The 22982-nt window shown below is 45.2% G+C and overlaps 1 protein-coding gene across 3 annotated transcripts in view; it reads right to left on the minus strand.

Annotated features, from left to right (window-relative positions):
- The window catches only part of LOC147709849 (NACHT, LRR and PYD domains-containing protein 3-like), a 242536-nt gene that overhangs the window by 201250 nt on the left and 18304 nt on the right, over positions 1-22982 (minus strand). For all 3 annotated transcript variants that reach the window (XM_086928304.1, XM_086928306.1, XM_086928305.1), the window contains 2 exons: positions 6681-6994; positions 3002-3037 (listed from right to left, as the gene is read on the minus strand). In XM_086928304.1, coding sequence (XP_086784430.1) covers positions 3002-3037; positions 6681-6957 — 313 coding nt within the window. In that variant the 5' untranslated portion in view covers positions 6958-6994. The remainder of the gene's footprint in view (positions 1-3001; positions 3038-6680; positions 6995-22982) is intronic.

Below are 22982 nucleotides of genomic sequence, written 5' to 3' on the forward strand. Positions count from 1 at the left end.
TGCCAACTTAACATTGGCGAGCCGGCAAGAGGAAAAACTCCCCTACCGCCAGGCAGGGTTTTGCGGAACTCCATGTTCTATGCGAAGTGGACAAAACTCCTGACACCCAGGCCTAATTTAATCTCAATCGCTCAAAACACATCCACAAATAGGCACCCACATGCACACATCATTTTACCCCCCTTACCCTGCTTCCTTAGATGACAACTCGAAGGCTCCATGTCAGCAGCAGGACAGGAATCTGGCGCTGGACACTGGAACACTCAAATTGACCCGTGTCGTGACAGTCAACGTTTGGCAGATATACGGTGCCCCCAGAGACATGCGCAGTAGGTCTGCTAAGTAAAACGGATTGTGCCTGTGTGAGGGGACTGTAGTTCAACTACACTCCTCAGACCTGCAGAATCCGGACATCCAACTACAGAGGGCTGTATTTGAAACACCACTTTGAAGCTGGATCATGGCTCAGCCCTTTAAGCCTCGTCCCACCATCCTCAGGTCATCAGGAGCCTGGAGAGGAGGTCGAGAGGGCTGACCTGCGCAATGACACTGTTCATGAAAACATGAAACTTTTTCATGAATGCTGCTCAGTTAAATCTTTAGCAGTAGATGAAAGGGATGGAGAGTTGTGTCTCACAGAAGGCAGGGCTGCAACCCTGCGCCCCTGATCAGGAGCCGCCACTGCTGACATCCTTCTGAAGATACCGTTTCACTTTTTAATAAGAGAGAGCTTGTACCAGACCACCTTTGATGTTTTGATTCATTGAGAATGAGGAGGATTCCCTGCTTGCCGCCCCCACCCCCGTAAACACACCAACGTCCATGGCCACTGCCTCTCTTTCCCTATTTAGAGTTTATTGGAGTTAAACTGCCTTAATGCAGAGGGTGAATATGACAGGATTCAGTTTGGAACCCTGGGGGACACCGCTGGTAAGGCAATTGTCTGGCACCTTAAGATGCCTGTGTGAACAGACTGGTAAAGACTGAGTGGGTAGGAGGAGAACCAGGAAGGAACATTGTTGGTGAATCCCATGTGTGGCTCCACAGAGTGGCAGAGAGTTGGATGGCCGGCTGTGCCAAAAGCAGCTGAAAGATCCAGCAATATAAGGAGGCAGGAGGTATCTCCATCTGTGGTCACAAGGGCATCGCCTACGATATAAGGAGGCAGGACGCATCTTCATCTGTGGTCACAAGGACATCGCCTACGATATAAGGAGGCAGGACGCATCTCCATCTGTGGTCACAAGGGCATCGCCTACGATATAAGGAGGCAGGACGCATCTCCATCTGTGGTCACAAGGACATCGCCTACGATATAAGGAGGCAGGAGGCATCTCCATCTGTGGTCACAAGGGCATCATCTACGATGCGTGAGGGAGAAGGCTCTGAGCTGCAGCGTGATCTGAAGCCAGATTGGCCGTCATGGAGACGGCCCTTGGTGAAATTTCCAAAGCTATCCGGGACTGTTTGGATGCAGGTGGCAGGACAGCTTTGATATTGGTATTTGTGGGTCTGCGTGGAATTGGTTAAAATCATTTCTTGAGGACAGACCGCAGCAAGTTTGGCTTCCCCCGTCTTCATCAACCCCTCAAAGTGTGACAACAGGAGTGCCTCAGGGCTCCACTTTGAGCCCCCTATTTTTCAATATATATGTCACGCTCATTCAGCTGGCGGGGGGTTGGGTGCTAAGATCATTGCTTATGATGATGATACCCACCTCCTCTTCACCTGGAAAAAAAATGATTTATCCACTTCTACTAGCGAAGACATGCCTTAGGGCTGTCTTTCAATGGCTCCTCTCCGCACAGCCAAGTGTGATTCTTTTATTTGGGATTTTTCCTCCCCAGTTTAGGGAATCACTCTGGCCGACTGATTACCCTTTGCCCAATTCTGCGGGCCAACCCACTAAAAACCTCGGAATTTGGTTTTCGGTTTTCCACACTGATAAAAAAGCTAGCTGGCCAGTGCTTTGGCACCCTTAAAACACTTAGGAAATTTCTTCCCTTCCTTCCTTGGGCAACCAAGGAAATTGTCACTTGTGCCTTAATTCTTTCACGTATCTACAGGAATGCCCTATATGTCGGTCTGCCAGGGTATCTGTCGAAGAGGCTGCAGGTAATCCAGAAGGCTGCAGCACGGTCTCTTGTTAAAATTCTGGGGAGATCTAGTATAAAGCAACATCTGCGTGATCTCCACTGGCTCTCGGTGGCAGAGAAAGTCAAATTTAAGGCTCTCCCTTTGGCTCACTCAGCCCTGTATGAACTTGCCTCTGTATACCTAAGGAAGCAACGCAGCTTCTGGCGGTCATTCTGCGTTTTCGCCTTCCGAGAATTGGTGGCAGCTCCCTGGCACATAAGGCAGCGGTGGCATCGAATTCTCTTCCTCTGGACCTTCGTGGGATCCAGGAACCGAAACTCTTCAGGAAACAATTGAAAACTTTGCTTTTTTTTTGTTTTTATACTCTTTATTCGTGACTGTAACAGTTGGTTCGCATTACATTCAATCATTTCACATTATATCAGTCTTTTCCTTTTTCTTTAACATTAACTTTGGTAGCATGTCTTAAAACTTTGCTTTTTATCTAATGATCCAATAACTTCTGCCCCTGTTAGGTTTCGTGCCGGGACACTCTTAAATAGCTGTGCGCGTTATAAATTATAATAACATAACATGGCTGAAGGCTTCTGTAACCCCTCCCACACTCTCCCAAGATGTCTACAGCAACACTGACTTCCGGTCCTGCCGACAGCAGTTTATACAATTCTCCTGAAAGGTTTACATTTTAGAAAGTTGAGGGGGGGATGATTGTATTCTCATTCCCCCAAATCCCTCTTTTATGCAGCTGCTGTTACTGGGGGCCATGCCCCACCCCAGCCACCTTGTACAGCGATGTGCCCTCAGTAGCTTCACGCAGCTTGAGGGAGGCTCCGCCCTACATTTAAACCAATCAGATTGTAGAATATCAAACTGACGTTCACTTTACATTTGCACATAAACCTACCTTGTTCTCTTTTTTCACAGCGTCTCTGATCCAAATCTGAAAAAGAAATAAAATGCAAGGGAAAAAATGTTAAATAGTTACCAATAAAAAGTCCCACAAAAGCACAAACAGGGTAAAATTAATCAGCTTGAATCTGAGAATAGTTTTTGATTGCAAAATGTCCATTTGGTAGTAATGGAATCCAAGAGAAGGCACTAGAATGGATCCTCTCGTTCCTCGCAGGAAGAACCCAGAGAGTCCGCCTCCCCCCGTTCAGATCCGAGGCCATCGAAGTCATCGGGGGCTTACCACAAGGATCATCACTCAGCCCCACCCTCTTCAACATCTACATGAGCCCCCTCGCGGCCATCGCACGCCAACACAACCTCAACATCATCTCCTACGCCGACGACACCCAGCTGATCCTCTCCCTCACCAACGACCCAGCCACCGCCAGAACCAACCTACACAAAGGGATGAAAGATGTCGCCGAGTGGATGATGAACAGCCGCCTGAAACTGAACTCAGACAAGAAGTGAAGTAGTGTGGCTCACTGGTTAGAGCCGGCAGACCCGAGAGCAGAGGACGGCCCGGGACCAGGGTTCGATTCCCGGCGCGGCAGGTTTCTGGACCAGGGTCAGCGGACTCGATAATTCTCTCGCCTCGGTGCCCACTCTGATCAGCGATCACACTCGGCAACTCTGGGCATTAGCTTGCCTCATCTTCACTAACGGCCCCACCAGACCGCCGGGGATGCCTGGTCTCACCCTGGAGATACCCATTAAGGGACCATCTCTCAGGGAAGCCAGGAAGGGTTTTGCAGCGGTCGAAGCGCCTTTGGACCCTACGGGTAAGTAGTGCGCTATATAAATGCCAATACATTACATTACATCCTGGGATCATCACCCTCTGCCTGGGACGACTTCTGGTGGCCCCCTGCCCTGGGCAGCGCACCCAAACCAACGGACCTCGCACGCAACCTGGGCTTCATCCGGGACTCCTCCCTCTCGATGACCAGACAAGTCAACGCCATCTCATCTTCATGCTTCAACATCCTACGCATGTTTCGCAAGATCTTCCGATGGATCCCGACCAAAACCAGGAAGACGGTCACCCAGGCACTTGTCACCAGCCGACTGGACTACGGAAACACTCTTTACACCGGAACCACAGCCAAACTACGGAAAAGACTCCAACGCATCCAGAACGCCTCCGCACGACTCATCCTGGACATCCACAGCCACATCTCCGGACACCTGAGAGACCTGCACTGGCTCCCCGTCAACAAGAGAATCACGTTCCGACTACTTACTCACGTACACAAGGCTCTCCACGACCTAGGCCCCAGGTACCTCAACAACCGCCTGACCTTCTACACTCCCACCCGCCAGTTACGATCGACCAGGCACGCCCTTGCCACCGTCCCACGCATCCGAAGAGCCACCATGGGTGAAAGATCCTTCTCCTACCTGGCAGCCAAGACGTGGAACTCCCTTCCCATCCAACTCTGTCAGACCCAAGACCACCTCTCCTTCAGGAAGCAACTCAAGACCTGGCTGTTTGAGCAGTAGCAGACCCCCCTCCCCCAAGCGCCTTGAGACCCGCCGGGTGAGTAGCGCACTATACAAATTTCTTGATTGATTGATTGATTGACTTACAAAATACAAATACATGCACAAGCAAGGGGGAAGTGAGAACAAAGAAAAGGCCGTTTCTTGTGGCTTGGGGACTAACGCGTCCACTGTAGGGGCCTATATTTGACCTCATGGTCCACTCAGCCTTTCATCCTTCTGAGGTCGATAAAATGAGTACTATTGAGTTGAGTAATAATAAAAATCTGTTATTCAGCGCTTTGATACCTCGGGTGATACGTGCGCCTCACGAATGCAAATGCACATGTTATGTGGAGGGAAGGAGTGCCCATGATGACTTGTGCCCTGGGCTTGCCTAAGGCTGCAGGCTGCACTGCTGGAGCACCTGGACTCCTCGAGGCAGATTTAGGACACAGGGCCCCTGATCCAGGGTGGCCTCCGCAGAGCAGGCACAGGCAGTGGGGGCAGCTAGAGCCCGGCTTAGATGGCATCTTAAATGACTCATGTCTTTGTTGTACGGACTCTGGCGCTGCACGGCCCCTGCTGTCCCTGCACGGCTTGGAGGGAGCCATCTCTTAGGAATGGAAACTGTGACATGCAGGGTACACGTGGCACGCTGCAGTTAGGGCTTATAACCACTGGAACTAGTGACCACCATATCAAACACAACCTCTGAGCAGGTGCACCCCTTGAGCCCTCCCACTGCGCTCACAATGAGTGGCATGAGGGGTGCACAGATCCATGCAGCTTGGGGCATTTTAACAGTGCAGGCCTGATTCACAAACTACACTTATTACTACAAAACGTACCCTCAGAGTGCAAGTCAGAAGCTGCACTTTTGTACTGACTTACAAATCTGTAGTAGGTCCTTGCCTCGATCATTTCTACGGGAGGGTGTTGCAGCACCAGTGGTTGGCCATGTATAGTGCTAGACTTACTACAAAAGTGTAAATTACTGCAAAAGTACTGCTTGTAAATATCAAAATGTGGTAAACTTTCAAAAACTGTAAGTTACTTTTGTGAATCAAGCCCACAGTATTCTGGGGGAATGTTGGCCTGTGACCCGGAAGGTATACATGCTTCTCTGTTGACGGTATATACATTAAAATATACCTATATCTCAGATGAATTGTAAGCGCTGATCTGCACAACACGCAAAGAGCTCTGTATAGACACAGTGCCTACCGCCTTAAAAATGCAACAATCACTCCCTTTGTAAGTCTCTCCGGCAGGAACCCTCACTCGGTACACACAGTGACTCACATGCCTGCGATGCCTGTGCCAGGCTCTCCAGCAGGCCCCGTCGCTTCGTACACACAGTGACTCCCATGCCAGCGATGCCTGTACAAGGCTCTCGGACAGGCACCCTCGCTCCGTACACACAGTGACTCCCATGCCTGCGATGCCTGTACAAGGCTCTCGGACAGGCACCCTCGCTCCATACACACAGTGACTCACATGTCTGGAATGCCTGTACAAGGCTTGCTGAGAGGTCCGCTCGCTTCGTACACACAGTGACTCAAATGCCTGGGATGCCTGTACGAGGTTCTCCGTCAGGAACCCTCGCTCCATACACACAGTGACTCACATGCCTGCGATGCCTGTGCCAGGCTCTCCAGCAGGCCCCATCGCTTCGTACACACAGTGACTCACATGCCTGCGATGCCTGTGCCAGGCTCTCCAGCAGGCCCCGTCGCTTCGTACACACAGTGACTCACATGCCTGCGATGCCTGTGCCAGGCTCTCCAGCAGGCCCCGTCGCTTTGTACACACAGTGACTCCCATGCCTGCGATGCCTGTACAAGGCTCTCGGACAGGCACCCTCGCTCCGTACACACAGTGACTCCCATGCCTGCGATGCCTGTACAAGGCTCTCGGACAGACACCCTTGCTCCATACACACAGTGACTCACATGTCTGGGATGCCTGTACAAGGCTCTCCGCCAGGTCCCCACGCCCCGTACACACAGTGACTCACATGCCTGGGATGCCTGTAAAAGGCTTGCTGAGAGGTCCGCTCGCTTCGTACACACAGTGACTCACATGCCTGGGATGCCTGTACGAGGTTCTCCGTCAGGAACCCTCGCTCCGTACACACAGTGACTCACATGCCTGGGATGCCTGTACAAGGCTCTTTGAGAGGTCCCCTCGCTTCACTTCACCCAGTATTGTCACCGCTATCTCCAGGGCTCCGTCGTCGTCATAGTCTCGGATCATCTGATCGGCGAGGTCCATGTATGACGCCTTGTTGCCCCGTCTTCTGGACACCTCAGCGTGCCCCTCTATCGGGGGGTACTTTTCCAGGAGTGATCTGCATTGCTGCAATTCCTGCTTTTGCAGCTCTTTGAAATGTAAGAAGAGCAGGTGCCTGGCTTTTCCTGCCATCGAGATGGGCTGATTTCTGTTCCGGAGAAATGATAAGCTGCAATGGGACATGGGCACAGTATTAATAGGGCATGAGCACAGTATTAATAGAACATGAACATAGTATTAATATGACATGAGCACAGTATTAATAGGACATGAGCACAGTATTAATAGGACATGAGCACAGTATTAATAGGACATGAGCACAGTATTATTAGGATTTAGGCCCAGCACTAATGAGACACAGGTATAGAGTTATTGGGACATGCAATAATTGCAATATGGGCACAGCCTTAATGGGGCATGGAACTAGTATTAATGGAAATTGGGCACAGCACTAATGGTACATAGGTACATTATGAACAGGACATAGACACATTTTTTAGCAATTGATCCAGCACACACGTCAGTATTTTAGAGATCTGTTACACTAATAACCATTCCACAACAATCAAAAATTATTAAGTGGGGGGGAGGAGCTGAGCTGGCGACTGAAATGGCCGCCTAGGCTCTCAGCTCCGCCGACCTTCCCGTTCTGTACACTCATCTTGCAACCTATCCTGAACCCGTGACACGTTTTTGTTTCGGAGAAACTATGCTGCCTCCGGTGGTGTGATCCCGAGATCTCTATCAGCTGTGGAACCGGAGAGATGTCCTCGCTCGGTCCCCGGCCCCGAGCAGCCATGGAACCGGGGCTTTGAGTGAGTGGGACGGCCAGCCCCTGATGCAGCCACAGTGGCCATCTGCTGCGGGGAGGAGTCGACTGATTTCATCGCCTCTGCCGCATCTATCCTGCGCATCTGGAGGGTCGAGGGGCTTGCATACCACTGTGGACCCGGGTACCCATATTTCATCTTTTTCCTGCTCGTGTGCCTTTCGGACATTATTTCTTTCTCTCCAGATGTAATTGTGGGCGACATTTTGGGCATCACGCGTGCTATGCTGGGGCACTGGGGGCTCTATTTGGAGGTAACAGCCCTGGCGCTTGTTGAGCCCGCTTCCACGCTAAAGCCTGTAACGCCATGGAGTCTGCCGCCCCTCTGGTCACGGCTCGACCGTGTTTCTGGGGGCGGCGGGATGGTGACCGGCTGGACGCTCAGGAGAACGACATCCTTTCTACTGAATTGCAGCCTGCCGGGGAACTCCCTGTGAAGGGGAGTGCTGCGGCTCACGACTACGGGGCAACGCCAGAGATCGGGGATGTTTTGGAGGCTCTTGGTGCCCTGCGTGTCGCCCTGGATTGCACCGCCCACGACCTTGGGAGAAGATTGGACGCCATGGCTCACGCTGCGGGATGTGCTGCACGGGATTGTTCTCGGGTGCAGAGCACTGAGCCACACCCTGCACCCGAGCGGAATGTATTACTTGCTCCGGCGGCCATGGTGTTGCTGGAGGACCGAGACCACAATATAGCTGCTGGGCTGATTGCTGCCGGTAAGGAGGGGTCCGGTGATTATGGACCTGTACCGTGGGTGGAGATTCGGCCTCAGATGCTGCTTCCGACATTACAGCTGTGGCTTGATGGGGTGGCCTCCCCTCATCTCCCGGACTTTGTACTACTGAGCCAGACAATAGGCATTGGGAACTTTCGGTCGTGCATGGAACTTCCCCGTACTGACTTTGAATATTCACTGCTATTTCCAGCCGGCTTTGATGTGCAAACCAACGGATTGTTCTGGCTACCCTGGTCTCCCACACCACTTAAAATGGCGGCTGGCCAGCCGACCTTTGTCTGTGCAAATGATCGCACGGGCCAGGGCTGAGGACGTTTCAGTGCTGTTTGGTGTTTGTTTGGCCGAGGAGAAAGTGGGACACGCATTACAACGAGTGTAACGACTAGCGTCATGTGGTAAATTATGTTCCGCAGTATTATAGGTTAATTGACTATAATTCCCGAGATTGATGACCACTGGGGGGGGGGCCTATAGCTCGCAGGAGGGAGAGACCGGGAGCCTGTTCGACGGCTTTCCTCCATGATTCATTTTCTCCCATTTCCTTTCCTGCTTATGTGTAGGTTGCACAGTCCGGGGCTGGGGGTGGGGGGGGGGGGGTGGTTGGCGGCTGGGAGCCCGTATAGTGATTTTTTCTCCTCCTCCTTCTTTATGACTTCACTTCTTGCTATATTTCGGGTTCCTATTTAGGGCGACAGGCACACTGCTGGGGGGGGGGGGGGGGGGGGGGTAGACCGTGGCCTTCTGCAGGGGTGCGGGGTGGGGGGTGGGGGAAGGGGTTCTTTCTTTTTTTAATTTCTTTTGTTTCCTCATTGGTTCTATGGCCCTTTTTTTTCTCTTTCCTGTGATGGTGTTACAGTCTCCTGGGGTCTTGCGATGTATCCAGCTCGAGGGATGGGGCGCTGACTTGCTCTGATACGTGATTGTGTTGATGTTTATCCTGATTTTATACTTCATCTCCGTCACCCCTGCTGTGATTGCATTGCTTGTTGACCTTCCGCTCTATGTTTGCTACTGGTAGGACCAGGTATGATCGGCATTGATCCTGTTACTTTGTTACTATAAAATGGACCTTCTTTGCTCCTGATCGTCTACAAGCACACCTGAACACATGTTACATCCTGTATCTCTGTTAGGACTCCTGACATCGTGCTGCCTTGTTTATGTATAATTGACTTGCAACACTTGTGACTTATTTAGTGGCCGGCCAGGTGGTTGTAGGCCTCTGCCTGTATTCGTTTGAACGACCAATAAAGGTTCGCCAAAAATTAAAAAAAAAAATACTATTAAGTGAGTTGAATAGCAGAGTCTTCAGATTTTTTTTGAAGTTTTAATCTTTATTCATTTCTTCAATCCAGTAGCCAACACGTTTCATCCTCCACTGACTTCTTCAGGGCTACAAACAATATATATACACATATACACACAATTAAAATATATACAAGGAATGTAATACAAAACATTACTTTTCACATCTCAATTACTAACAACACGTTAAAAAGAACCACAACCTCAATCTTGTGGCAGTTAGTAAAAAATATATATATTTTGTGCCAAACCCTGTTGAATTCCAATTACTTAAATATCATTTATTTACACAATGTTAACACCTATTTACACATTTACCAAAAGCACATATTAGAAACACATTATTATACAATCAGACTCTGCTACTTGCTTAATTACATAACCTAAATATTCTGGGAGATGGTGGGCCTATCAACCTCATAATTCTAGAAGCTGTTGGTGGGTAGATATCATGTATAATACATGCTGGACGGTTAGAGACACTAGGGGTGTACCCGGGTTGGATCAAGAGTCTATATGGGGGCAGCTTAGCATTGTAAAACCTATAGAGTTGGCTTACCAATTGGAGTGAGCTCTTCTTAATTTAGGTCAAGTAACTGTAATTCCATCCGGAGAAGATTCCAATTTAAAATCAGATTTGTTCTAAAATAAGGGATTTGAAGCCATATTAATATTTCATATATTATGTGACTAATGATTTCACGAGTATTACCTCTGATTCGAATGCCTACCGTTTATTTTGTGAAGAGACAATTCAATTTCGTTAGGTTTTGTGCAGTAAGGGTCAGATAGCCCAAGAGCAAGAATCTAAAAAGACGAAAAAAGAAGTGCTAAGAGCTTTTATCTACAGCTGCATTAAGTACGATGCCTAGGCTAACGTGTGGCATAAAAATCATACTTGCCAGCATTTTGCATGGCATCTAAACATATCTTTACTAACAAAGAGAAAACCCCATGTCCTGATCCTACATTATTTCAAGATGTATTACCATTCTAGTCAGTATATGTAAAAGGTTCAATACCCAGCGTCTAATGGTTAATTTTATTAATGACATCCATGATATATCTTCGAGGAACTAAATTTGTCTCCCATTTTTTACCCTGTCCCATGCTTTTTGAGAGTTCTATATTCCAGGAAAACTACTCTTCAAATCACTATGTGGGGAGCAAGAGCCACCATGTTGTAACATCGCATCCCACATCAGTATAACAGCTAAAGCCCCTGAAGAGCGTGCTGTTAAGGCTCCAATGTTTTGATCAAAGCAACAAAGTTTGGTGAAAATAATCCCAATGTTATCTCGAAAAATAAACACAGTGGGGCATCATCCCGATTTTGGAGAGAGCTGTACTGGCGGCTTACAACTTACTTGAGAATGTAGATCAGGCCGGCTCCATCGCGTAGCGTATTCTCGTGTGATGTCTAAATCACCGAGAAAATTGTGTCTTTATATAGTGATTAAAATTGGAAAACTACTAGCACCTGAAGCTTATTTGGGTTGGTGGTAGATGATCGCGTAAGTCAAGTTTCGGCATGTGCCATCTTGGGCGTCCCGACTTTATCAGTACAGAACCTATTTGTTTTAGCATTTTAAAACCTATATAGTTGAAGTCGAGCTGAATACGAATTAAAGTGGTAATATAACACTAAAGAGTCGTCTCATAAGTTACAGTATCGCTCGACCACATTTATCATGAAAGTTTTGAAAAATTGGGGAGAAAAACTATTGTTGTGTCTATTATCATGGGTCATTATACTACGGGTAATATGATCATTTCTTTAAACATACCGGATTTTCTTGACAAATGTATACCTTTATTTGATATAAACACCGCAGCTCGTATTTGAGCGCCATGTTGGTTTGGGATCGAATTTAGATAAAAAGCATGATTTGCAGGCGCCATCTTTTAAAGTCTTGACAGCACTCGCGTTTGTTGATGCCATCAGCCCAATTTCTTGGAGCTCAACCTTGGGCGCCATCTCTTAATGTGCAATTCCTTGGATTTACACAAGAGATGGGAAGTGCAACGGGCGCCATCTTTTAATGTGTACTGCTAGCGGTTATCGGTGCTATCAGCCCAATTTCTTAAGCTTGACATTGGCGCCATCTCCTAATATAGATACACTGGAGTTTACAAGTGAGATCAAATGCCATATTAGCGGATATGTTTGTGGATAGATTCTAATAAGGGCGCCATAGTGCAATGTACTGCAGTCATCATATCATATATTAATTTTAAGCATTTTCAAGTCCCATATAATAAATATACGGAAACTCATACTTGAGGGGAAAATTAATAAAGGAAAGACAGTATTTAGGAGTAATTATTATAAAAATCAAACAATGTAAGAAAAAATTTCCCTGATGCAAATTATTTCTAATAAAGGTGATTCCAATGCCAAGAAAATACTAATATTGGAATTTAAAAAAAAAACCCTTTTCGAAATTGAACTTGTATTTTGCAGACAATCATTAATCAGAAACGTTGTTTTTGGAATTACAACCGTGATACAGAAAAGAAGAAAGTGTCTAATAGGGACATTTGCTGAGAAAAGATTAGAAGTGTCCTTAATTAAAGGAAATTATGCATTTCTGTATTAGTATTGAGGCCATGGCTAGTTGTCCTCAGTCTACAAATCCAGCCTGCCTCGGCTTTCCTTAGGAGCAATTCACTGTTTCCACCTCTTTTTGGGGCCTGCACCTGTTCTATTACATGGAACCAGATATTTCTTTCATTGGGGTGGTTTTCTTGTATATGTGTCGCTACCGGGTATCTGGCATCAATATTGCGTATTGCCCTGATATGTTCTTGAACTCTTATTTTAAGGCATCTGATGCTGCTGCCTATGTAGATTTTATTACATGCACATCCCAGAGCATACACCGTGTGGGTGGTATTGCAATTAGAGAAAGACCTGATTTCATATTCTTTTTTAGTATTGTATTGAAATGTCAACTTTTTATTCAAACCAAATTGGCAAACGGTACAGTTCCCGCAGACATAGAAACCAGCTGGTTTCGTTGTTAACCAAGCGGCATTGCTTACAGTCTTCTCCTCCGTGACATAACTGGGGCATAGCATCTTTTTAAAATGTTCTCCTCTTTTGTGTACCACTCTGGGTTTAGATGATACTGTTCCAGGTGGCATGTTACCCGATGCAATTAGGTGCCAATTTTTTTGTAGAATGTTATAAACATGGTTTCTATATAGATCGAATTGGGTTATGAACAAAACTTCATCATTTTCTTTCTCTCTTTTAGCTTTCTTCGCACTGCCCTTCAAAGTAGTGCTACGATTTACAGTTTTGATTCTTGTCTCAGCTTTATTCAAACAGTCTTCGTTATATCCTCTCTCTTTGAAAGCATTTTTCATTAACTTGACCTGTTTTTGGAAATTGCTTTCCTGACTACAGTTGCGGCGGGCTATAGTCATCTCACCAAAGGGTATAGCATTTATAGTTCCCTTAGGATGTGCGCTATCAGCATGTAGAATGCTGTTGCATGCTGTAGGTTTGCTAAAGATGTCGCTTTCGATTTTATTCCCATTAAAATATAATTTTAAATCCAAGAAGTCAATAGATTCCCTGGAGTAATTCATGGTCAGTTTTACATTGAACCGATTATCATTGAGATAATTAAGATATGCCCTCAATTCAGCTATTTCACCATTCCACAGCATCAGAATGTCATCGATGTATCTGCCATAGAAGATGATGTTATCATTCCATGGTTTCGACCCGATCCCCCAGGCATGCTCTGTCTCATACCGGCCCATGAAAAGGCCTGCATAAGACGGAGCAAACCTGGATCCCATCGCCGTACCCTGTTTCTGCAGGAACCACTCTCCATTATGGAGAAATGCATTCATTTCAAGAATCATGCGTGTCATTTCTAACAGCATCAAAGTATGTTCCAGATTCGTCGCACTGCGTTTGTACAAAAAGTGTCTCACAGCCTCTATACCACAATCACTTTTAATGCATGTGTATAGACTCTCTACGTCTAAAGTGACGAAGAGAAGATCTTGGCTGTCCCAGGTAAAGTCCTCTAGTTTGCTTAAGACATACCCACTGTCCTTGAGATAGGAGGGCAGGTTTTTTTTTTTAAAAATTCTTGAAAACCTTTATTAGTGCATCCACAGAAGTACAAATACGGGCCCACAACCCTCAGGCCGGCCACGAATACTGTTTAAGCACAAGCGCATGCATACGGTGACGCGATAGCACATCAATATCAATAAGTAAGCATGCAGCAGTTACACTGGAAAGCACGTGCTATCTCGCCTCAGGAGCAGTGAAGGTTAATTTTAAAAGTTTTTCGTAGCAGCTATTAAAGTCCAAACTGTTCCATTTTAGTTGAAAATAGAAACTATAACATAAAAAGGCAAGGTCCATGTAGGCGTAATATAGCAATAGCGACCGAGTCACACACCGCCCGGCAACCCAAACGTCAAAAAAAAACCCAGGCGGAATGGCGGCCCATTAAGTGTGCAGCAAGAGTAATAGAACCAGGATCCTAATAACTATCTATCGCCACCCGCCCACCAGCAACATCAACACGGACCCAAGGTGGGAAAGAAAGAAGAAATAAATAAAGAAGAAAAAACAAGGCACCATAGTAACAGAAAGGAAACTAAAAACCCCTCCCTCAACCCCCACCCTACACGCATGCAAAGGCTATGGCCTACCCCCCCCCCAGCAGTGTGTCTGTCGCCCAATAAACCCGAAATATAGTAAGAGAAAGATAAAGAAAAATGTTGTATCACATAAGATATAGGGAGCAAGAAGAGAGTAATCTAATCTAAAAACTCCCAAGAAACCCCTAACCCCGGAGGAGGGCCACAATCACGAATCCCGGCTCCACTCCCCGCATAAAGCCTTCATCGCATCCACAAGGTAAAGGAAAATACAAACATTGCAACCGCAAGCGAAGAGAAATATCACAGATGGAGCCCCTGAGTATACCAAAACAGCGTTCCAATCCGGGTCTCCGCCAGCCATCCAGACATCAGCCCCGCGACCATCAACAGTAACATTTACCCCCGGACACCCAGCCCGCAAAAACATTCACTCCGTTAAGAGAAGCAAAAGGATCAAACACAGTATTTGCAGCCTGAAGTGGAGAAGTAGCATAGCAAATAGTAGCAGTTGCAATCGTAAATGGGGGAGAGCAGCCCATACAGCACAACCAATATAGCAACAAGCGTTCCAGTCCGGGTCACAGCCAGCCGATCAGTCAAAATCAACGAGTGAAACAGCATCAGCCCTGGCCTGAGCGTCGAAATTTCTCCAAGTATGGCCACCGCTGCGAGTGCACTTCAGGCAGGACAAAGGAGCAAGATGGCCGCTCTCGACAGAAAAGGAGCGGAGGAAGAGGAGACGAGTGTCCCCCGCCATCGGCCAGTTCAGTGTAGAATTTGACGGACGCCCCCTTTATCGCAGGATGACAAACACTCCAACAATGAAAAAAGGGCCATGGTAGCACTCGTGTAGGTAAAGTCACAGTTTTCGGAGTGGAGGGAGAGTCTGCAACTGTAGCCTCATCCATAAGGGAACACGCAACACTGTGGCCAGGGACGTTCCGTTCCTCCGTACTCTCACGTTGCAACAGTGTATCCGCATCAGGAGTAATGAGAGTCAATAGGGGATCAGCCCGCCACAGTCGTTCCATTGTAGACGCAACTCCCTCAATCTTCCGTCCCAGCTCTCGGGCGTTTCGCTGCCATGCCGCCCGTAGGTCTGCAAGGGCTACCAGGATGTCCCCGCAAGTCAGGTTCCTCCGCAACACTGGCCGGTCAACTCCGCACAGCGGTGCCCTAGGAACAGCCTCCAGATCAAGGATAGGCAGGGCAGCAAGTACTGGGGATAGAGGAGCAGTCACTTTTCCATTATGACACACAGGCGCCATCATCACCCCTTTAGTTAGCCCACGATGGAGGGAGAGAGGCGACTCCAATGCAAAGAGAAACAGCAGTTAAAGCAATGACGGAATCGCGGCTCATGGTCCGGGGGCTGCGCAAGGTGAGAGCCCCCTCGCTTACCGTTGTTGCGGGTGGTCCACGGCAGAGAAGGCGCTCCAAGATGGAGTCTGCTCAGAGTTCAGTTCACATAACAAAGGAAGCGTCGCATGTACGGCTCCAGCCTCGCAGGTACACACTCCGCCGTCAAAGGGAGTCTCGACACGATGAATAGGGTCAATTCCACCCACCTCCGCGATCGGCCATTATGATTCTCCCGCAAGCATCAGCATTGTCCCAGCTCGTCCTGTCGGGTACACCCAGCAGCGTCCAGCGGCGGCTCTCGGGGCAGACTTCAGAGGCAGCGTCGGAGGTCGGCAAACGCGGCGAAGCCTCGACCAAAACAGCCGGCGGAGATCTCAGAAGAACGCGATAAACACCAGCGCGTTCATGGCTCCACTTCAAAACGGTGTAGTCGAGGATAAATATCAGGATTTCGATTTAAAAGGAGACGGCTTGCGGAGCCGGGATCTCACCCGTCCGTTCCGTCCGCCATCTTGGCTCCTCCTCTCAGGAGGGCAGGTTTTTGACAAAAGGTTGGAGGTATCCATCCACGAACTCGGAGAGTCGTTCCATGGGTCCACCATTCCCAGATATTATTGGTCTCCCTGGTGGAAACCCACCTCCCCCCTTGTGGATCTTGGGGAGAATATATAGACACGGAAAGCGAGAATCATGGGCTTGCAGATATTTATATTCTGTATCTGAAAGTAGGCAGGATTCATGCCAGTCTCTCAAGGCAGCATTGATGTTTTGTTCAATTTTTTTAATTGGATTGTCATTTAATTTAATATAGCAATCTTTTTGTCTTAATTGTCTGTCTATTTCCTTAAGATAATCAGTTCTATTCATAATGACAATGTTTCCTCCTTTGTCTGCTTCCCGTATAGTTATTGTGGGATCATCTCGCAACCCAGTCAATATCTCTCTCTCTTTTCTGGTTATATTATTGTCATGTTTGCAGTGTGAATGAAACATAAGCTTATCCTCTAGTTTGTGAATTTCTTGAGTTGAGTTACCTTTTCATGAAATTCATCAATGAAGGTGTCCTGTGGTCTTAGTGGTAGGAACTTAGACTGTACCCTTAGGCCACTGTCCTGAGAGACATCCTCAACTATTTCTAGTGATCTAGCAGTTTCAGTAATGTCTACATACTCGTCTTCCTCATCCAGAGTAGAAATTAGATGGGTGACATTTAGATCGGCAATTGACATTTCAGTAATACATGGATTAGATGGAACATTCATCACACTTTTATGATGTTCAAAGTATTTCTTTAATCTTAGTTTTCTTGTAAACTTGAACAAATCAACATGTAAATCAACAAAATTACAAGTGTTGGACACACAAAAATTCAAGCCCTTCAGTAACAACGTTTCCTCATTCTCAGTCAGTATTCTGTCAGATAGATTAACAATACTTAATGATTTCTGTGCTACATTTGGTTCTACATCATCAGTTATTTCTTCATGTTTGTCCTGCTCTGCTGCCTGGTTTGGACGCCTTGCTTTATGTTTCTTCCCTCCCCTTCTGATTCTGAATTTTGGCTTTTCTTTTTGTTGCCAAGTCTGTATCTTTGGACTTCCCTTAAAAAATGAGAGGAAGCAGAGGAGGTGGGCGCTGTTTGTTTACTTGTTCCCTCCCCGGGATCACTATCAACTGAGGAAAGGGACGTGCTACTTGAGGAAACACTCATCGGCTTGGCATGAGAGTTATCATTCTGATTAGTCTTAGGGGTTACGTCATCATATTTTTTTGAAAAGGTAAAGATTCTGCCATTAGCATAATCCTTTTCATCCCTCTGTATCTTTTTCATTTTCTTTTCTTTCAGATAAATTTTATAGGCAGCCAGTTCTGTCTTTAGAATCTCATAATTTTTTGTCGTGGCATCTTTTAAATTCATATCTGAGATTTCCTTTTCTAGTTTAGATATTTCTTCTTTTATTTTACTGACCTTTCTTTCCGCATTAACAATCAGTATTCTCATCATGCGATAAGAGGCGTCATAAAGTCCTTCCTCCCAATCATCTAGCAGGTCCTGTTCTAAATCCTCATAATTAGGGAAGATTAAGATGCGTAAGCCACGTGGCACCTTTTTGTTCTCTATGTATTTTCGCAGGGTCGCACCGTCCCACCATTTGGCGAGTTCCTGCTTTTTTAGTTTCTCTAGTCTGTAAATTTTTTCTTTTAGGCCCTCATTTTTAGAAATTACTTTATTGGTGACATTAGTAATGGGTTCTTTAGATTTGAATAGATGATTCTCGCTTTCCGTGTATATATATTCTCCCCAAGATCCACAAGGGGGGAGGTGGGTTTCCACCAGGGAGACCAATAATATATGGGAATGGTGGACCCACGGAACAACTTTCCGAGTTCGTGGATGGATACCTCCAACCTTTTGTCAAAAACCTGCCCTCCTATCTCAAGGACAGTGGGGATGTCTTAAGCAAACTAGAGGACTTTACCTGGGACAGCCAAGATCTTCTCTTCGTCACTTTAGACGTAGAGAGTCTATACACATGCATTAAAAGTGATTGTGGTATAGAAGCTGTGAGACACTTTCTGTACAAATGCAGTGCAACAAATCTGGAACATACTTTGATGCTGTTAGAAATGACACGCATGATTCTTGAAATGAATGCATTTCTCCATAATGGAGAGTGGTTCCTGCAGAAACAGGGTACGGCGATGGGATACAGGTTTGCTCCGTCTTATGCAGGCCTTTTCATGGGCCTGTATGAGATGGAGCATGCCTGGGGGATCGGGTCGAAACCATGGAATGATAACATCATCTTCTATGGAAGACACATCGATGACATTCTGATGCTGTGGAATGGTGAAATAGCTGAATTGAGGGCATATCTTAACTATCTCAATGATAATCGGTTCAATGTAAAACTGACCATAAATTACTCCAGGGAATCTATTGACTTCTTGGATTTAAAATTATATGTTAATGGGAATAAAATCGAAAGCGACATCTTTAGCAAACCTACAGCATGCAACAGCATTCTACATGCTGATAGCGCACATCCTAAGGGAACTATAAATGCTATACCCTTTGGTGAGATGACTAGAGCCTGCCGCAACTGTAGTCAGGAAAGCAATTTCCAAAAACAGGTCAAGTTAATGAAAAATGCTTTCAAAGAGAGAGGATATAACGAAGACTGTTTGAATAAAGCTGAGACAAGAATCAAAACTGTAAATCGTAGCACTACTTTGAAGGGTAGTGCGAAGAAAGCTAAAAGAGGGAAAGGAAATGATGAAGTTTTGTTCATAACCAAATTCGATCTATATAGAAACCATGTTTATAACATTCTATGAAAAAATTGGCACCTAATTGCATCGGGTAACATGCCACCTGGAACAGTATCATCTAAACCCAGAGTGGTATACAAAAGAGGAGAAAATTTAAAAAAGATGCTATGCCCCAGTTATGTCACGGAGGAGAAGACTGTAAGCAATGCCGCTTGGTTAACAACGAAACCAGCAGGTTTCTATGTCTGCGGGAACTGTACCGTTTGCCAATTCGGTTTGAATAAAAAGTTGAAATTTCAATACAATACTAAAAAAGAATATGAAATCAGGACTTTCTCTAATTGCAATACCACCCACACGGTGTATGCTCTGGGATGTGCATGTAATAAAATCTACATAGGCAGCAGCATCAGATGCCTTAAAATAAGAGTTCAAGAACATATCAGGGCAATACGCAATATTGATGCCAGATACCCGGTAGCAACACATATACAATGAAACCACCCCAATGAAAGAAATATCTGGTTCCATGTAATAGAACAGGTGCAGGCCCCAAAAAGAGGTGGAAACAGGGAATTGCTCCTAAGGAAAGCCGAGGGAGGCTGGATTTGTAGACTGAGGACAACTAGCCATGGCCTCAATACTAATACAGAAATGCATCATTTCCTTTAATTCAGGACACTTCTAATCTTTTCTCAGCAAATGTCCCTATTAGACACTTTCTTCTTTTCTGTATCACGGTTGTAATTCCAACAACAACGTTTCTGATTAATGATTGTCTGCAAAATTGAAGTTCAAATTCGAAAAGGGTTTATTTTTAAATTCCAATATTAATATTTTCTTGGCATTGGAATCACCTTTATTAGAAATAATTTGCATCGGGGAAATTTTTTCTTACATTGTTTGATTTTTATAATAATTACTCCTAAATATTGTCTTTCCTTTATTAATTTTCCCCTCAAGTATGAGTTTCCATATATTTATTATATGGGACTTGAAAATGCTTAAAATTAATATATGATATGATGACTGCAGTACATTGCACTATGGCGCCCTTATTAGAATCTATCCACAAACATATCCGCTAATATGGCATTTGATCTCACTTGTAAACTCCAGTGTATCTATATTAGGAGATGGCGCCAATGTCAAGCTTAAGAAATTGGGCTGATAGCACCGATAACCGCTAGCAGTACACATTAAAAGATGGCGCCCGTTGCACTTCCCATCTCTTGTGTAAATCCGAGGAATTGCACATTAAGAGATGGGGCCCAAAGTTGAGCTCCAAGAAATTGGGCTGACAGCATCAACAAACGCGAGTGCCGTCAAGACTTTAAAAGATGGCGCCTGCAAATCATGCTTTTTATCTAAATTCAATACCAAACCAACATGGCGCTCAAATACGAGCTGCCGTGTTTATATCAAATAAAGGTATACATTCGTCAAGAAAATCCGGTATGTTTAAAGAAATGATCATATTACCCATAGTATAATGACCCATGATAATAGACACGACAATAGTTTTTCTCCCCAATTTTTCAAAACTCTCATGATAAATGTGGTCGAGCGATACTGTAACTTATGAGACGACTCTTTAGTGTTATATTACCACTTTAATTCGTATTCAGCTCGACTTCAACTATATAGGTTTTAAAATGCTAAAACGAATAGGTTCTGTACTGATAAAGTCGGGACGCCCAAGATGGCGCACGCCGAAACTTGACTCACGCGATCATCTACTACCAACCCTACAACCCAAATAAGCTTCAGGTGCTAGTAATTTTCCAATTTTAATCACTATATAAAGACGCAATTTTCTCGGTGATTTAGACATCACACGAGAAGACGCCACGCGATGGAGCCGGCCTGATCTACATTCTCAAGTAAGTTGTAAGCCGCCACTACAGCTCTCTCCAAAATCGGGATGATGCCCCACTGTGTTTATTTTTCGAGATAACATTGGGATTATTTTCACCAAACTTTGTTGCTTTGATCAAAACATTGGAGCCTTAACAGCACGCTCTTCAGGGGCTTTAGCTGTTATACTGATGTGGGATGCGATGTAACAACATGGCGGCTCTTGCTCCCCACATAGTAATTTGAAGAGTAGTTTTCCTGGAATATAGAACTCTCAAAAAACATGGGACTGGGTAAAAAATGGGAGATAAATTTAGTTCCTCAAAGATATATCATGGATGTCATTAATAAAATTAACCATTAGACGCTGGGTATTGAACCTTTTACATCTACTGACTAGAATGGTAATACATCTTGAAATAATGTAGGATCAGGACATGGGGTTTTCTCTTTGTTAGTAAAGTGTCATATGGATACTTCATTACATATATTGCGTTAAGTTAGCATGAGTGTATTACATGTTTAAACAGCCGGTTTGCCTTCGGCTTCAGTTTTGCACACGACACATACTTGTTGTTGTAGCTTTCACCCTAGAAGCGATGAGGTGGTTTATTTGAGAATAATATGTTATTTCTATGCTATCAGCTTTGCCTGGTACACTTGGTACAACTGTCTGCACACTGAGAGCTGCACACTCTAAGATTAACCTAACACAAGGTTGCTGGGAGGCCTGATCCTCGCACCACATTAGACATAACACAAATAATGTTGATGCCAACATTTTGGGCTCTACGCGGGTTTAAGATAGAGTTACACGGAATGAACGTAGACACTTGGTGCTGCGCATGAAGAGAGCTGGTAGCTGTTGATGTGAACTGCTCCTACTGACATTGAGAGGTATGGGGCCGCCCTGCTAAAGCCCGAATGAGACCTTCTTAGATATAAAATAATATGCTAGATAGGGTGCGCGAAATATAGGTGATATAGATTTCTATAGGTTTTGCATTATAACATGCTAGCACCTTTTGCTTACTATGGATTAGTGACTATGCTGCTGACTCTGATTTTTATAATCTGCATTTTGGTATTATACAAGATACTGCGTTTGAGAACTTTGCATTGAATAATAAATATTTCAAACTTGCACTTGTGTTCTCTGACTCTCAGTTTTGGTTTGAAATGATTATATAACGAAAGAGTGTTCATGTGTTCCACGATTCCTGAGGTATTCTAAAGATCATGTTCTGGTTTGTCTAAGACATGGATCATTCCATAATGATCCATGAGACACTGTAGCTAGCTAGGTAAGGGGATTTCTGACACTGAGATGAGTTTTGGATCATCCTAACTCACTGAGGTTCTAGATCTCTATGCACAGTTCTGTGGGAGAACGGAAACCCTGCTACAAAAGATATGTTTAGATGCCATGCAAAATGCTGGCAAGTATGATTTTTATGCCACACGTTAGCCTAGGCATCGTACTTAATGCAGCTGTAGATAAAAGCTCTTAGCACTTCTTTTTTCGTCTTTTTAGATTCTTGCTCTTGGGCTATCTGACCCTTACTGCACAAAACCTAATGAAATTGGATTGTCTCTTCACAAAATAAACGGTAGGCATTCGAATCAGAGGTAATACTCGTGAAATCATTAGTCACATAATATATGAAATATTAATATGGCTTCAAATCGTTATTTTAGAACAAATCTGATTTTAAATTGGAATCTTCTCCGGATGGAATTACAGTTACTTGACCTAAATTAAGAAGAGCTCACTCCAATTGGTAAGCCAACTCTATAGGTTTTACAATGCTAAACTGCCCCCATATAGACTCTTGATCCAACCCGGGTACACCCCTAGTGTCTCTAACCGTCCAGCATGTATTATACATGATATCTACCCACCAACAGCTTCTAGAATTATGAGGTTGATAGGCCCACCATCTCCCTGAATATTTAGGTTATGTAATTAAGCAAGTAGCAGAGTCTGATTGTATAATAATGTGTTTCTAATATGTGCTTTTGGTAAATTTATAAATAGGTGTTAACATTGTGTAAATAAATGATATTTAAGTAATTGGAACTCAACAGGGTTTGGCACAAAATATATATATTTTTTACTAACTGCCACAAGATTGAGGTTGTGGTTCTTTTTAA

This window comes from Lissotriton vulgaris, chromosome 6 (genome assembly GCF_964263255.1).
Source record: "Lissotriton vulgaris chromosome 6, aLisVul1.2, whole genome shotgun sequence".
Classification (NCBI taxonomy): Eukaryota; Metazoa; Chordata; class Amphibia; order Caudata; family Salamandridae; genus Lissotriton; species Lissotriton vulgaris.